Consider the following 18,010-nt stretch of genomic DNA (forward strand, 5'->3'; position numbering starts at 1 on the left):
GCTACCGTCTTCAGAGTATGTCGCCAGCCCTCGCTTTATCAAAGTCATGGGAGTTCCCCCACTTTACGTCACTCGCAGCCCACACCGCTTCTCATAGGGCGTCCGCTGGCGAGGGGGCAAGGCACTCCCCGCCTCTGCTGCACGCAACTTGCCTTAGGCTCCCTCTCACCGCTCTGCTCCGGTAGGCCTTGCCTCAAAATGGTGACACCCCGTCCCCGCTCCTGGGCCGTGTCCGCCCCTCGTATCACTCCTGCGGAGCACCTGGTCAGCCAGCATACTCCAGGGGGGGTCCCCACTGCTTCTCACCCCAACCAGCAGCCTCCGCCAGCCAGTCGCGGGGAGTGGATCGGGGTTTCGCAGCTCCGAATCTTCCGCCGCCATACCTCCACAAAATGGCAGGTCCAGCCCTGTGCTGAGCCGGGCAGCCTCCCTCCTCACAACATCGCCGGCGGGTTTGTCCCAGGCCGCCTCCGCTCCAGCCGCCACGTCCTGCGCTCTCTGTGCTCCCAAGCGCCTCCACTCGGACGTGCGCCCGTCTTCTCCCGGGCTCGCCCGCTCTCCGTTTCTGCGGCCGCACGTCACCAACAGCCACTCCGGCCCCGCAGCCGCCACAGGGTGCCTGAAGCCACTGGGCCACAATTCGTCTCGCCGTGAGCACCCCCTGGGCTCCCTATAGAGTGGCCCACTGATCGAGCAGACCGACCGCTGCCCAAATGGCCGGTAGGCCCGTGCTGCAGCTTGCTGTCGGTGGGAGCTCCGGACCAACATGTTCAATCACGCCGCCATCTTGGCCACGCCCCCCTGAAATAGTTTTTTAAAGCTTAGAAATTCACTGAAAAAAAATAAAGGTTACAGAGATGTTATAGATAGGAAATAGAGTTATAAAAAACAGAAATCCACCGAAAAAAACCAAAGGTTACAGGTACATTACAATTTCCCTCGTACAAAACCATTGAAATTCAGCAGTTATGCCTACCTGAGCTAACTATAACTTTACGCCCCTGCAATGTACTGCTTTAGACCTTATATTACATCACTCATGACATGGTCAGTGACATCACTGATGAAATCTCAAATGACATCACCGATGAAATAATCTACATTAGCACTCAAACACCCACTCACACCCCATATAACCTCGTCCGCCCACTCACACATCCACAGCCACTCACATACCCATTCACAGACTTAAACAAGTGCTCACACAACCACTCACTCCTCCTTAGAGCTACTCACACTCCCTTTCAGCCACTCCCACACACACTCACACACCCATTTTGGTCTAAGTTTAGACCAAAAGTCTAACATAGACCAAAAGTCTAACTTTACTACTACGAATGTTATACTTTTGGTATAAGTTTAGACCAAAAATCTAACTTAGACCAGAAGTCTAACTTTACTACTACTGTTATACCTGCATTTCTCTTGGGCACACTCCCGTCTATTTGTAGAAGAAAGCTGACACGTCAAGTTCCTTTGTATTACATCCACAAACATGTCTCTGTTAAAGAGCCCCAGATCCAAGCAGGGCAGGTCTGACGTGCTGCCATAACGAAATTACAACAATTTGTTGAAAGAAAATACGTCAGCTCTGGTGTTCTAAAAGAATCCAAGTGCTTTACTACACCACAGAAGATAGGCGTTCAGTTCGCAATAAGTGCCTGTTTATGAGTTTGGCAGTGCAGGAGCTAACCGCCATGCCGGTTGGGCTCTTTTGTGCGGTGTCTCTGAAAATGGGCATCGCGATGGGAACGCCAAAACATATTCCTACCCGGCATGGACTATAAAGTCCATGCCGTGCACGATCAGGGGGGCATGCACCGAGGGAGGCACATGTTGTGCCCTCTTGCATGCATCCTCATGCAATTGAGCAGGCCCCCTGTTTTAGGACCGCCAGTGTTTTCATGGAGTAAAGACCTCCATGACACCGCTGGCGGTCCTGAAACTTGTAATATGTATGTTGGTGCTGCACCACCATCATATTACTGAAGCTTTGACCACCACTACCAAGGAACGGCGGCTTCCTGGCGGCTGCCGCGTTACAATGGTGGTCCGACCACCAAAGTAGTGATATGGCAGTCAGACCACTGGTGCGGCAGTGGCTGGACCACCACCGCCGCACTGCCGCTAGTCTGGTGGTCCTCGGACTGCCAGACTCGTAATTAGACCCTAAGTAGCAATAGCAACATTATCAATCAACAAAGGAAAAACATGTATCTGGGTGCTTTTCCTTTGAGGATATTTTTATGGGCAAGGAGTAAAATCATTGGCTGTTGATTGGTTTAAAGTTAGAAGAGTCATGGGACATGTAGTCTTTTTGTCTTTGGGATATTTATGCCATGAGGTGCTGTTGAGCAACAAAGTTGGAGGAACAATGCATAATCTGAGCCTCTGGTTGTGCCATACACTGTATGTTCAGTACTGGATGCCAAAGAGCCCTTCACCGTAGTATCAGACCCAACCTCTAGTATGTGTACCCTGAATATATGTGGCAACTGATGGTGGGTCCCATTGACATTGCTGCATGAATCCGATGTGATCTTCCCTCTCTTTCTGACGTTTATGCTTGGGCATGTGAAAACTATTCAGTCCCAAGTTGGTCTAGGGATGAGAGGTGAACTGTGGACTTGCTGAGGATGCTATTTATACCTTACCACCCATCTCTAACAATTCATTTGAGGGGCCTGAAAGATGTCCAGTAACAATAATTATTCTTTTCAGATTGAAGCTCGATAAGAAGGTTACCAGATAGAACGTTACCAGACTGAAACTTATTGTTAAGGACAGATATTTTATGGAAGTGATTGTTTTTCATTTATCAATTGAATGCACACAGACGGGGGGACACGTTCCCGACCAACACCTGCACTACCAGCGCTGAAACTTGGGATACAATAATTACTGCTCACAACCCAATACTACTATGTGAGGAAATAAACTAACAATTTTCAATTAATTAAGTAATATATTTACCCCACTGCTGACGTGTGACTGTCACTGGTTTGTTCTTTCTTTATGGTATATTCAGCACTTACATACCCAGGAGATGAGGAATGGGTTTCAAAGGGTGGGAAAGTATTTGCCAATACGTCAGTCCAGTGCAAACATTCGGGAGATGAATTGTGATAGATTAGCGCCTATTCAAAAATGGTCCATCATTCACCGTAGATATGTTGATCCTTTACGTCTTATTATGATTTCCTTGCTTGGGTGTTTATGACATTTTACACTGACAATCACTAAAGGTCAATTTAGTTGGTAGAATGCGGTTGCTTCACTTGTACATTCTGACGTCCCTCCCGGCTCCATTATGCCGATTTCCATTTAGATTAGTTAGCGGGTAACAAAGGACACTAATTTGATTTTCCTTTCTTTTATTAGGTGCTGCAGGGTCTCACTTTTATTCATACAGCCTGTGGGATTATACACACAGACATAAAACCTGAGAATATTCTACTGTGTGTAGATAATGACTATTGTTGGAAACTCACCACTCAAGCTATTAAGTGGCAGGAAACTGAAGAGGCCTCCCCACCTAAATCTGCAGGTACATGTCTTTTATTGGCATACAATCTGTTGCATTATTTTATATACTTCCAGTTCAACCAGTAGCCAGAACATACCAACTTCACAAAACATTGTTTAGATATGCTCTATGATCAACTATTATCTGACATCTAACCGCAATAAGAATAGTCACAAACATAAAGCAAAATATATTTGGCAAGACATATAACATACATCCAACAATAGAGATAACCCCTATCAATGGCTGTCACAGACCCGTCGCCCACCGACAGCACTTTTCAGCAGGCTACACCAGAAACACATTCCCAGCAGAACAAATTAACCAGTAGCCATCAGGTTTGGTAAAAGCTTAAAGATGAAAACAAGCATTGGCAAAGCTAATAGGATCAGCATATAACTGAAAGTACGCTGATGCTTCCTTCCCTGCAGTTTCTCATCCATTCGTCTGTGCACCCAACCTCTTATGATCAATACACTCAGTCTCTCATTTTTCCGCCCATTCAACTACTCAGCCTTCCATTGACTCATTTTTCCACTCACCCATCCACAATACCGCACTCACAAACTCACCAATCAATGAAGAGACACAAAGATCAGCCAGCCGTATTGACTTTGGCGGTACAAAAGGGGGTGGTGATGGACGGAGCATCTGAATCAATCAAACACTCACACCCAGTCAAAAGATCTGGGTTTAATCCATCACCGTTCTTTAGCCCACTCTGCCACCCCAGTTCAGACATGGCTATATGCAAATCAGTCTGACCCTGTGCCTCATGGGAACAGTCCAGCCCAAACTGCCAAGCCATGCCTTCCCTGGACCGGAAACAAGCTTCCGAGGACCGGTTTCTGGCATTCCAGCCGTCTTCAGCCCTGCTTGCTTGAATCCAGTGGCAAAGTGATCAAGGGACTCACGTCTGAGCATACCCTGCCACACTTATGGCGGCCAAAAGCGGTAAAAAAGGGGGTGGTGATGGACGGAGCATCTGAATCAATCAAACACTCACACCCAGTCAAAAGATCTGGGTTTAATCCATCACCGTTCTTTAGCCCACTCTGCCACCCCAATTCAGACATGGCTATATGCAAATCAGTCTGACCCTGTGCCTCATGGGAACAGTCCAGCCCGAACTGCCAAGCCATGCCTTCCCTGGACCGGAAACAAGCTTCCGAGGACCGGTTTCTGGCATTCCAGCCGTCTTCAGCCCGGCTTGCTTGAATCCAGTGGCAAAGTGAGCAAGGGACTCACGTCTGACCATACCCTGCCACACTTATGGCGGCCAAAAGCAGTACAAAAGGGGGTGGTGATGGACGGAGCATCTGAATCAATCAAACATTCATACCCAGTCAAAAGATCTGGGTTTAATCCATCACCGTTCTTTAGCCCACTCTGCCACCCCAGTTCAGACATGGCTATATGCAAATCAGTCTGACCCTGTGCCTCATGGGAACAGTCCAGCCCGAACTGCCAAGCCATGCCTTCCCTGGACCGGAAACAAGCTTCCGAGGACCAGTTTCTGGCATTCCAGCCGTCTTCAGCCCGGCTTGCTTGAATCCAGTGGCAAAGTGAGCAAGGGACTCACGTTTGAGCATACGCTGCCACACTTATGGCGGCCAAAAGCGGTACAAAAGGGGGTGGTGATGGACGGAGCATCTGAATCAATCAAACACTCACACTCAGTCAAAAGATCTGGGTTTAATCCATCACCGTTCTTTAGCCCACTCTGCCACCCCAGTTCAGACATGGCTATATGCAAATCAGTCTGACCCTGTGCCTCATGGGAACAGTCCAGCCCGAACTGCCAAGCCATGCCTTCCTGGACCGGAAACAAGCTTCCGAGGACCGGTTTCTGGCATTCCAGCTGTCTTCAGCCCGGCTTGCTTGAATCCAGTGGCAAAGTGAGCAAGGGACTCACGTCTGAGCATACCCTGCCACACTTATGGCGGCCAAAAGCGGTACAAAAGGGGGTGGTGATGGACAGAGCATCTGAATCAATCAATCACTCACACCAAGGAAGGCATGGCTTGGCAGTTCAGGCTGGACTGTTCCCATGAGGCACAGTGTCAGACTGATTTGCATATAGCCATATCTGAACTGGGGTGGCAGAGTGGGCTAAAGAACGGTGATGGTTTAAACCCAGATCTTTTGACTGGGTGTGAGTGTTTGATTGATTCAGATGCTCCGTCCATCACCACCCCCTTTTGTACTGGTATTGACTTTGGGGCAAGGTTATGAGATTACTCTCAGCAAGGCATGTTTGTTAGTCTATAAGGGGCTTGAGAGTGCCGTTGGTAGTGGGAAATGCTAGTTTGTGAAGGGTGAGACTGGTAGCCTTGCGAGGCATGTGAAAGTGCTTCTGTTTATCTGATACTGCTAGCCTGTGAGTGGTGTCAGTCAGGCTGTTGTCCGTAGCGTGAGATTACTGGTGTGTGAGGGTCGTGAGAATGCTGTCTCTAGAGTCAGACTGCCCTTGTCTGAGTATTGTTGATAGTGCATGGCTTCTAGTCTGTGACAGGTGTCAGAGTGCTTCCGATAGTGTGTGGCCACTAATCTATGAGAGCTACATTAGTGCTGTTGATATTTAGGGTGTTTTGCTTTTCCACCATAAAGGCTTTACCAGTTCCCCCTTTTCTTTTCATATAAGCAATGACTGCAGACACACTAAATTATTATTTAATGATGGACTAGACATACTCTTGAAATAATGCTGCAATAGTCATTCCTTAGGGGATTCTTTCTCCGCTTGTGAGCTTTGATTCCCTGATTTCTCTATTGAAGATGACCAAAGAATGGAGATCTGGGGCTTCATAAACGATCCAGGATGTCTGTTTATTTTCGACAAACCTTGTCCACCGGCAGCAGGCAGGCCACCCCAACCCTCAAACCGCATGCACACATCATTGATCATCCACATTATGTACACAACCAGTTATGTTTATTGGCTTCCCTGCGCACCAATACTACCAGTGAAGAAAGGCTCATCACTCTCGTCCCTTGATGCCATATTGCTTGCGGATGCTCACCATCTACTCTGTGACTTTACTTCCAGCCTCAAACGGACAGCTCTACAGCAGTATTGCCTAGCTGCTCTCCCTGGCTGATGCCACTTTCAGTGTATTTAAACTTGTAAGCTACTTTGGGCCAGATGTACGACCCTTACAATTTGCTACTCACAAATTGCTTCGCTTTGCAATGCAATGAACAACAGTGTCACAGACACTGTTAGTGATTCCTAATGGGGTCACAAATTGCCTGCCTCATTAATATTCATGAGACAGATGCTATTTGCAACCCCTATAGGAATGGCTAGCCCCCCAGGGAAGGTGGCCTACTGGGGTCAGCAGACCACCATCTGGAACTGCTTTTTAAATAAAGCAGGTTTTTTTTTTTCAAATGCAGCCCGTTTTCCTTAAAGGAAAATGGGATGCATTTAAAAAAGAAAAAGAACACGTTTCTGTTTCATTTTTTAAGAGTAGGCAGTGGTCCAGAGAGACCACTGCCTGCTCTTACATTTTTGCACAGACTCACAAAGGGGAAGGGGCCCCCTGGGGACCCCTTCCTGTTAGCGAGTGGCTTACCACATACTTGAAGAAGGTGGTAAACTGCGAGTGTTTTGCGAACGCAAATAAGGTTGCAAAACAATCATACTTTGCAGTTAGACTCGCTATGAGGAAGGGACGCCATTGGCACGCCCCTTCTAAATAGCGAGTCGCAAACCATATTTTGCGAATCGGTAATTGGTTACTAATTCGCAAAACTGGGTTTGTACATGGAGCAGACCAATTTTGCGGTCGCATATGGGTCGATTTCCCGTTGGTGACCTCAAAAAACGGTCTTACATCTGCCCCTTCATCTCCGATTTGTGTTCACACTTCATAGTGCAGAAGTGCAGATAGGTGCTCGTCATGAGCAGGGCACACAGGTGGTAGGTGGTATATGTAATGTGATCCTGCCTGATGGATCAGACTCACTATATTGCACTCTCCTGTTGTATAATCTGCCAGTGAAGGGCACTTTGCCAGAGAACGTGTAGTCATGTATGCATGAAGGAGTGCAATAGTCCCACAACAGATAAATCAGCATATGCGGCATAGACTGCTGTCACCTCCTATGTTTGTGAGGGGTGGCAGCTCTTGGACCATGCCAACAACGGTCAAAACAATACATAATATGGTCACCTCTAGAAGCAGGGAGAACACCACAGTGGCTCGGTGGTTTCTTTGTTTATTGCAACCCACTACTCTCACCGGACCCTGCTGCTGCTAGCACACATGGAATGATGTACTGCTGTTCTTTCACCAGTGATTGACACTGCAGCTATTGACGTTTGCTGTGCCACAACAGGTGGGGCTGGAAGAAAAGCACCGTAGTAGGACAGGCTTTCTCTGACACCATAGCCACTAACAGTGCAACCCCATTGCAGGTCTAGTGAGAATGGGTTCATGGTAGTGGACCCAGGGCAGTCAGTGGTCATAGGGCTACAGTTTTGCCATTTGGAGTCTTGTACACCGATTGTCGGGGGCAGCCTCATTATTGACCCAAACTGAGCACCAAGTTCTCCCTTTTAGTTATGACCCTCATGGTAGCAAGATTAAGCAGTTCAAGGCTTACCCTGGGAACTAGGTTAGACACTTAGAACAAAGTAGGTTAGACACTTAGCGCAAAGTAACGATTTATGAATCAACCTCTAGCCAGTTCTTTTACTTCTTAGGAGAACAATAACTGTAATTAAGATACAGTTAAATGGTGGTATGCTAACCTAAAATTGCAAATGCAGAGAATGAACAGCATACCTTGTGAGCGGGTCCTAAACTGCTGATGTGTACAAATGGTCCTCAGTGTTAAACAATGTAAAGGACCCTCCTCCAGAGTTTGTCAGCGAGTTTGCAATGTACAACCCCTTACGAGTGCATATGGCATGACTGCTAAACGAGGTAAAGCCCCTTCCTAGTTTCTTCAATCCAGAGTCTGCATAACTATGAGCTCTGAGCAGTGAAGTACTTCATAAGTGGGCTAACACAACCTTTGCTCAGTGAAGTCCATGGAAAGAAGAACATCAAAGTAGTGGAGCTAAATCCTTTAGGCCATCTTAATGTAAGACCAACAGTGAATACCTGGTACACATCTTTAATGCTTGATTTTCAGGGTAGTGAGGCAGTCCACGACTTACCCAGTCACAGGGTTGGATTGCCAAAGCAGGCAATCATGCATGGGCCTATGGGCAGGTGCCCAAGTATCAGCGGCGGGAGGGAGGGAGTGTGTGGTTTGGGCCTCTGTTAACTGCCCACAACGTGCGCTATTGTCCCACCCAGCAACTGCCACGCCCACATGTGCAGGTCACTGTCATATGGGGCCGACACAGACAGGCAGGCTAGAGACACTTGCTTTGAGGAGAGTGCAAGGATGGGGGTGGAGAGAGATCCTGCAGCATTTTCCTTAGAAGGATAGATTGGCCATTGTGAAGCTGGGCCCGACTCCGTAAGCAGTGTTCTTCCCCAACTCTCCTCGCCCAGATGCCACACTACATCCATGGTGAGCGGGGAAAGGAGAAGTGTGAAGACTTCAGGTGTTATTGTGGCCGTTGGGCAATTCTCACCTAATTGTCAGTTCTCACCTCGGCCCCCGTGAGGCCAGCCGGGCCCAGAAGGGAAGCTATGTCATTCACCTTTCACCCGACCCCCTCCTCCACTAGGACTTTACATTTAGGTCATAGTTGGAGGGGGTGGTGAAGTGCACAAAGGCTGAACCTCCTAGCTGGAAGGTCAGGCCAGGTTAGGTGTTGTGGCCATTTTCACTTCAACCTGCCCGGTTCAAATTTCATCAAGTAATCTACCCAGCACATGCCCATTTTATTTTGTGTACTTGTAGCTTGTACTTGCTCGAGAGATCAATATTATCTAGTAAGGTTTAAATCATCAAAAGTTAGCAGAGAGGGTTTATATGCCTGCTGCAAACACAACTTGTAGCTTGCGAAATAGATTTTTTTTAAATAAAAAGGTCAATGGGTTACTGCTTAGAGGTCCTTTTGTTACTTGCAACTCATAAGTTATAATCAGGGCCATTGGAATTATGTTGCAGGGAGGACCAAATTATGGTGCAGAGTTGAGTACATTTTGGGGCAAGAAAAGACAAATTATGCAACTTTTTTGATGGTATTGTTTTGTCAATTTATACATTGTCATCCAAGTCTGGGAAACCCCTTCAACTCAGTAGTATCAGTTTAACATTCAAATACAATAATTTAGCAATTGAAAGACCAATTGTTTGTATGAAAAGTTGCTACTTTGTTATTTTATTACTAGAACCAGGATTTCAAGATACAGTGTGTACTGGTTTTGTAGAAGCATACCAACACTTTGCAGTCCAAAAAATGGGGCACGCTTCTAGGGGTAAGGTGAGGGCAAAGGGGGCCCAAGTTAGCACCAAGACTACACCACCAGCAGCTCAGGGGCAGACTGGTGCAGGGTGCTTGGACAGTGTTGGGAGCCCATGCAATCCTATGGGGGTTGCCGTCATTGGATTTCAGCTACAGGCTCCGCCCAGGAAGTGTTCCCGGAGGAACCAACAACTGGGCAGGTGAGTAGAGATGTCCCTCAACGTGAGGACACTTTAGGATTGGTTCATTAGGATGCTGAGTTGAAGACTGCTGGGGTGCCTTTCGAATTCAGGAATCTGCTTACTGGTACAGTCACTGTGAAGGGGGGTTATCGGGAAGAGGCTGCAGGTGTCGACACGGAACCTTGGAGGTGACACCTCTGTACAGATTGACCCTCGGGAGCCAGATCGTGGACGACGGGTGCAGAGGTAAGTCCTGGAGCAGGGTTTCTTGGTCCCACAGGGGCTGTAACTTGTTCTGTGGACAGGACCAGTGTTCCCACGAAGCCCCGCGCCTGTGTGCCCGCGCACCTCCGTGCCCCGGAGCGCGCACTTCTGTGTCTGTGGCGCGCACATCCCCAAGGGCAATCGTGCCGCCGCTGCATTTAGCAAGTGTTCCCACTTGCTATAAGTCTTTTGTTTTCTAGAGTGCGGCTGTTGGATTCATTGTGTTAAATGCAGAGCTCGTCACGAGTTGCAAATAACATTAATGCTCTAAACAAAAGCACAAATCTGCCCGCAGCCACACTCTATAAAACAAAAGAAATGCAGCACCAAACACAGCGTGTGCTTTTAGAATCACTGAAAAGCACACGCTGTGTTTGTAACCTTGCTGCATTCATTCTTTAAATAGAGCTGGGCTGCGGTGTGATAGTGTGCCTTTTTTCAAGTTTTCATGTTAATTGCAGCCCATGCAGGGCGCTGCCATTAACATGAAAACGTTAACAGAAGCGCACAATCACCCCGCAGCTGCGCTCTATTATGAGAGGAAATGCAGCAAGGTTACAAACGCGGCATTTGCTTCCAGGTCACCCACTATTCTACAAGAAGGGCTCCAGCACTCTGCCTCCTCACCCCATCCACCACAAGGACAGCTCTTGCCTCCAACTGAAGGACCCCTACTCACATCCCCCTCCTACAAGAAGGGATACTACCCCAATCCAGTTTCTCCCCGGCCCCCTCCCTGAGTGATCACTGACTGCCTCCACAAGGAAGAGGGCCCTTTTTCTACTGGGCCTTCTGCAATGAGGGCTTGTTTGGTGTACCCACTCCCTCCGCAAGATGGGCCTTTGCACAACACCCACCCAGGCCTGTCCACAACAAGTCTCCCTCATCTTCCGAATCATACATGGGCCTGTGCCCCCTGCAAGTAAAGGTTTACAAGCCCCAGCTTGACACCCGCTGCAAAGCCAGGACTGACTGAAGGTGTAACACAGGACATGGGGCCACTATGCTGCAATCTGCACACATAAGAAGTTTCCCTGACACGAGGAAGTCTCCCTGTTAGCAGTTTTACAGATACCAAGTTCAAATAACAAAATTCCAATGAAACTAAAACAATGGGCAACTAATTTCCTTACATTGGATCCGTGTTCTCCCCACCAATATTGACAGTGGAACAAAGAGATGCATTTGTGTATCTATATAAAAAGTATGCAAATTACAGGCATCACTTTGTGGATGGCCTAGATGGCACATTCTTAGTGTAAGCATCCAGGGACTTCTTTTTACCCAGGCCCATCTGTCCATATAATGAGGAAGGTATATGGTCAAGGACTTGCCATCTTGTGCATGGAACACTCACTTACAATGCGTCGATGATAAACATGCTTCCCCACAAAGGGCAGCCCTGTCAACTTTCCCAGGTCGGTGCATGATGTGCTGCTCCATTTCAGGATTTTTCTTTGAATTTTGGGACATGTAGTCGTGTTTACTCCATTATAAAACAGGAATAGAAATCCCAGAAATAAAAAAAATGAAAAACCCTGGACCGGAGTTGCACATCTCTCATGGACCCGAGAAACCTGGCAGCTATAAAAAGGTATTGCAGCACGGTCTCTGCAATCATCGGGGGCCCCTTCTGCAATATTAATTGATCTGAACCTGTTGCCTCCAAAGGCAATTTCTATAATACAGCACTTTGGCATTCATTCACAATGCACTTTAGTGCAAGTGCTTTGATTAAGGTGAACAAGGACTGCAACTCTCAGAATGCCATAGCATGTTACTTTGATTAATTAGTCTAATAGGAATGAACCAAAACTGTACTGAGCTGTTAAATCAAAATCCAAGAGTGGAAACCATGGAGCCAGGGTACAATTTCTTAACCCTTCATGTACATGCATAATTTAAATATATTATAATAATCGCTGAAGATGAAAATAAAAGCTTGTCCACATTGTGTGATCTTGTGCAAATCAGTGAATGTATTTTCTTTTATCTGACATAATTGAGAGGATGCAGAAAGAGTACTAGCCACGGTGGGCCATGTCATACATAAATAAAACTGAACATTTACATACATGTTCACAACTCTAACAAAGGAAGACTGCAGTTTGGGTGGTAAACATGACTTTTCCTCCTCCTTCCTGCTATCTTGCTTCTAGTACAGTGTGTTCTTGTACTATCAACCAGGAAGTGTAGGCACAGCTCTTCAACTCCTGTGGGGCACACATCATGGCACTTTAACGGTTACCCCGCCACTCCAGAGCTTAATACAGCCTTATACATGTTAATACAGTCCTCTGGATATTGCACTGTACTATCGGAGAGGCTGATATTTGACTTTCAAATGTTAATAGAAGCCAGGAGAAAAAGAAGTGCAACCCTCAAAATGGCTGCTTGGAGGTCAGAATGCTATTTTAGAGGGTGTTACTGTCTCGAAAATGGCAAATAAGTCAAATTATTGTTGCTGGAGTTTTTTTAAGTTGCTAGTTTTGGCCATTATTAACAACGTCCAAACCGTGGATTTACTTTCAAAATTGTATGTGTACACTGACATGAGGGTATTGCACTTCAAACAAATGTGCTACGACATATAGAAGTGTGGTTTTCTGCCTCTTGTTAAGAAGGCCTCAAGTTAGGTCTAGCCGCCATTTTGCTCAAAATGGATGTATCTTTCGGCATATACACTACTCCTTATTTCTGCAGCACACAACCAAGCAGAGTCATGTTTGTTCATTTCCATTGACTTGCTCTTAAGTACACAGAAATGTTGTATCTTCCAAGGACTTTCTGCTAACTCACTGTACCCTAGTCATTCATAACAGGTTGCTGTTGTTCTGGCATCCCGGATAACATTAGGAAAGAGTGGGCAGAATAAATATTCATGAAGTGGGATAATGCTTAGGTGCTGCTAAGTCAATATAACATTTAATAAAAGTGTGCTCTGATTTGCTGAAAATGCAATACTTTTGCTAACGTCATGATAAATCTGCACTTTCTACTCTGTTCTATGATAAGATTTATTATATTATTCCCTGATTTTGGGCATGAGTAGAAGACTTTCCGATGCTACTAGGTATGTTGTCCATTTCTCTATTGATTTTGCTGCTCACTTGGGACTTAACATTATTTTGATTTGCACATTATTCTGTAATGCCCTACTTTTGGAGCCTTCATGGACCTGACTTAATTTTTTAATGATTTCTGAGCCACAGCTTTTCGATTGTGATCTAGTGGGTTATTTTCCATCTTCTCTACAACTGGATCTTAGGACTTCGGTGTTTCTGCCTTCAGCTTTTTTCTTATGAGTTTTTTTTCTGGACACACACTCACTTTGTTCCAAGACGTTTCCTCAAGGAGGATCCTACAAGAGATAAGCCACCAAGTGAAAAGATTCCTACTTTACACCATAATCTGAAACTTTTCTGCTAGCATGTAACCCCACCCGAAGTCAGCACCCAGTGCGATTGTACCGCCCTAGAGCCAGCTTGCTCAAGGGTTCTGTGACCTCAGTGACTGTCGCGCTAGGGTGTGCTGCTTCATAGGCCTGCCTGCAAGACTGAAGGTGAACTTTGGTATGGATTGTGGTTGACAGGCCTTTACAGCTAACCCATAGTTGCCAACATTAGAGTACGCATGATGGTGCAAAGACACCAGGGCTTCTAAGGTATAGGAAGGGAATGTGCTCCCTCAGGAGAATGGTCTGGTGGACTGGTCATGAAGGCTGAACCTGGTTCCTCAGTTCCAAACTCGGCAGCTCTGACCTTAGTGCCACATCCTCTGGTCCACTGAACACCATACTGCCCCATTGATAGAAACTTGCACTGCCTTCAGCTACAACGCAATTGTGGACCGCTATAAACTCCTGGATGTGACACAATTCAAATTACGCATTAGACAAGAGTAATATGCTGCCAAAAAAAAAGTAAAAAAATCATGGAGAAAACAAATTCTATGTCAGGACCGGAGGCTTCAGATTATGCTTTTTCCTTCTTCGCTGTTTTATTTAGTTCAAGACACAGCAGCCAAAAAGCAATAACACTAGCCCTAAACCTCAAAACAAAGGTAAAAGGGCTAGAACATTAACAAAAGATTTCATTAGAAACTACAAGTCCCATGACAGCAAGCCAGGCAGTCCACAGTTTAGTCCTTCCTCAATGTCCATACAGGTGAGAAAGGACGTCCTCTCCGTGACTACTTCCTCTTTCTTCGCTGCTTCGCAGCCAGTTAAGTGTTTCTCCTTATCTCCTCATTTGTGTGGAAATAGGAGTTCGATGTATTGTTATTTTTAATTGCGTTGTGGTCATATGCGACTGTATTTTGTTTGCCTGTTGCTCTGTTTCCTTTTCAGAGCCCTTGATAGTCGCGGGGACATTCGCGGTCCCTTACGCGCCTTTTGCCCAGTTCGCGACCTCTTCCGGCCGCTATGGGGCGCCGGAGCGTCTCGCTGGTCCCAGCGCGGTCTTTCTCCTCAGGAGAACCGCGCTGGGGAGAGCGAGCCGCCGGAGCCCTGTTACCGCCTCACCGCTACGCCCGGGTCCGTCCTGGGTCTGTACTTTGCCCTAATTTCTTTGAAAAAGTGACGCCCCGCTGGGGTCTGTAAAGCGGTTGTTACCGCGGTGCCGCCTGCGGGCGTTTTCTATGTCAGGACACGATTGAAATCCCTGCTTCACCACACCGTATCGCAAGCGCGCAGGGAGGTGGTTGGACCCGGTTCTTGCAAGGGTCGGCGCGCTTGGGGTCTGTGTCTGCACCCCCTCCCCGGTTACACCGGGGCCAAAGCGGTAGACTCGGTCTGCACCAAAATTTGTGCAGGTGCTGCCTGCTGCTCTGATTTTGTGCCTCGCAGTTCCCTGCTAGTTGGGCCATGGATCAGGAGGAATATTATGAGGAAGGGGAATCCCATCAATATTTGAATGATGAGGAATTCTACAGCGCAGTTGACAGCTCTATTTACCGCTGTGTGCAGGAGATAGTAGGCCCTATGGAGGACCGTCTGCCTGCCCGCATTGTACAGGAGTGTGAAAGGGTTACTCAGGCCCATCTAGGGGTCGCAGACCCGTCAGTGGTCCCGGCTAGCAGTGCCCCGCCTGCCCCTACCTAAGAAGTTGTGTAAGGATGGGGTTTCTGGGTCGGCGCAGGGTGTGGACAGGGACGCCTTTGAGCGCTTGCGTGACGCCTTTTTGGCCAAGGCGACTGAGCCTACCCCTGCGCCTCCACCAACCCCGGGCCCTTCGGGGTCCATAGTCACGGCTCCCTCGTCCCCGGGTGGTATGTCACTGGCGGACACGGATGACGAGGAGGATTCTGTGCGTTCTTGGCGCCCTTCGGGCTCCGCCGCCGACTTGCCCCAGGACAACTCGGGCATGGTAGACCCGGATGAAATAATGCATCCGCAGTCGGCTGCCTGGACTCCGGGTGAGAAAGTGGCGAAGTTCGTCGCAGGGCGCCTCCGCAAACCTCTGGCGAATGAGGCGAGGAGTTGTCTACGGGGAGAGTGCCCTAGGCCTACGTTGGAGTGCAAGGTGGCCCTTACTCCAGAATTAGACCCGAAGATGGCCACCTTCCTTGCGAAATTTGTTAAAGATCCTTGCAAGGGGATTGATCGGTCCTGGCGTTCCTGCCATGATAAAATTTTGGATGCCATAGGCCCGATCACGAAGATACTGGACATGGCTGAGGAGTCTAAAGTGTCAGGGAGGGCCATTTCTCCAGACGTGCTGTCTAATTGGGCTCAGAGAGTGGTAGTTTTCCTGGGTAATGCTAATTGCGCCCTCTCGACCGAGCGTCGTAGGTCCCTCTTAATTAAATTGGACCCGAAGCTGGGCGACTTGGCCTCTTCTGAGGCGGGGGCGGTAGCCCAAGGGGGACTCTTTGGGGACCCTTTCATTAAGGAGTTGGGGAAATTCGTTTCCACCTTTACGTCCCTGGACAGGGCTCAGTCAAGCATTAAAAGGGTTTTCCAACAGCGTTTCTCCCGGGGGGCTGGTCGCGGTGGGGGCCGCGCGACCGGCCGTGGCGGTCAGCAACAGGAATCAAGGCTCCGGGCGAGGTCAATTTAACGCCTCCTCCAACTACAACACCTTCTACCCCACCAGGGGCCAGCGCTTCTGAGGCAGAGGTGGTTTCAAGAACACCGCTGGAAACAGTTCAAACGGTGAGTGTCATCCCGGCGGCTCAGGTCCGCATTGGGGGGCGGTTGGCTTTGTTTCCGGAGGCCTGGGCCGCGATCCCGTCGGACGCATGGGTCTTGCAGACAGTCCGAGGTTTTCGCATAGACTTTTACGATCGACCCTACCAGCGAAGGCCTCCCCATCCTATCGTTTTTTCTCACGCAGATGCGCAATTGGTCGACAAAGAGGTCTCCGATTTACTGAACAAGGGAGCCATTTGTCTTTCAATGCAACACCCTGCCGGTTTTCTGAGCAATCTATTCCTAGTGGAAAAGACGGATGGGGGCAAGCGACCGGTGATCAACCTCAAGGAGTTCAATGGATGGTTGGTTTACCGGCACTTCAAGATGGAAGGTATCCATCTGTTGCGGGACGTGCTACTTCCCGGCGATTGGATGGTCCGGCTGGACCTCAAAGACGCGTACCTGTTGGTGCCCATTCACCTCCCGCACTGTCGTTTTCTTCAATTCCGGTGGAGGAGCCAGGTTTTCGAGTTTACCGCCCTTCCATTCGGGCTTTCCTCGGCGCCTTGGTGCTTCACCAAGCTACTCCACCCGGTGGTGGAACACTTGCGGAGCCAAGGGGTGCGGATGATTGTCTATTTGGACGACATCCTGTTGATGGCGCAATGCCCCAAGACGCTGTTGCTTCAGCTTCAACAGACGGTGTCCCTGCTCCAGGGGCTGGGGTTTGTCGTGAACGAGGAAAAGTCGGTTTTTTCTCCTTCGCAGTCGGTGGTGTTTCTGGGTTTTACAGTAGACTCGGTGCAGTGCACCCTGAGTTTACCACCCAGGAAGGTAGGGAAGATCCGTCACATTTTGCGTCAGACAATCTCAAGGTCTCACACTTCCCTCCGCCAGATTGCCCGGGTGGTGGGGTTGCTTTCTTCATCCATCCAGGCAATCTTCCCTGGTCCCCTGCACTATCGGGCACTTCAGCGCCTCAAGGCACACCATCTACGTCGGGGTTTGACCTACGATCAGGTGGTCCCTCTCTCCGCCGAAGTGAAGGAGGAAATGGCGTGGTGGCTCGCTCATATGGAGGCCTGGAACGGTCGGGCGATTTTCGGTCCAGTTCCGGATTTGGTGATAGAGTCCGACGCCAGCAGAACGGGTTGGGGCGCCCGTTGCGGAGAGTTCTCTACAGGCGGCGCCTGGTCGTCCGGGGAGCAGGAACTGCATATCAACTGCTTAGAGCTGTTGGCGGGGTCCTTCGCGGTGCGCTGTTGGACCAAAGAGTCAGTTCGTTCCTGTGTCCTGCTTCGGATGGACAATATTTCTGCGGTCCGCTACGTCAACCATCTGGGTGGACCTCGCTCCAAAGCCCTTGCGCATCTAGCAAAGGATTTCTGGGATTATTGCCTGGCACACCACGTCTCAGTTACGGGGGAATACTTGCCGGGTCAGGCCAACCAAGTAGCGGATTGGCACTCCCGGCACTTGAGGGACTCCAGTCATTGGAAGCTGCACCCACAGGTCTTCAGGTGGCTGAA

The 18,010-nt window shown here is 48.5% G+C and overlaps 1 protein-coding gene across 4 annotated transcripts in view; it reads left to right on the top strand.

Annotated features, from left to right (window-relative positions):
- LOC144755338 (SRSF protein kinase 3-like) overlaps positions 1 to 18,010 on the top strand; it is a 1,366,259-nt gene that overhangs the window by 594,468 nt on the left and 753,781 nt on the right. For all 4 annotated transcript variants that reach the window (XM_078644145.1, XM_078644144.1, XM_078644146.1 and 1 more), the window contains exon 9: positions 3,382 to 3,547. In XM_078644145.1, coding sequence (XP_078500271.1) covers positions 3,382 to 3,547 — 166 coding nt within the window. The remainder of the gene's footprint in view (positions 1 to 3,381; positions 3,548 to 18,010) is intronic.

This window comes from Lissotriton helveticus, chromosome 5_1 (genome assembly GCF_964261635.1).
Source record: "Lissotriton helveticus chromosome 5_1, aLisHel1.1, whole genome shotgun sequence".
In the NCBI taxonomy this organism is placed as follows: Eukaryota; Metazoa; Chordata; class Amphibia; order Caudata; family Salamandridae; genus Lissotriton; species Lissotriton helveticus.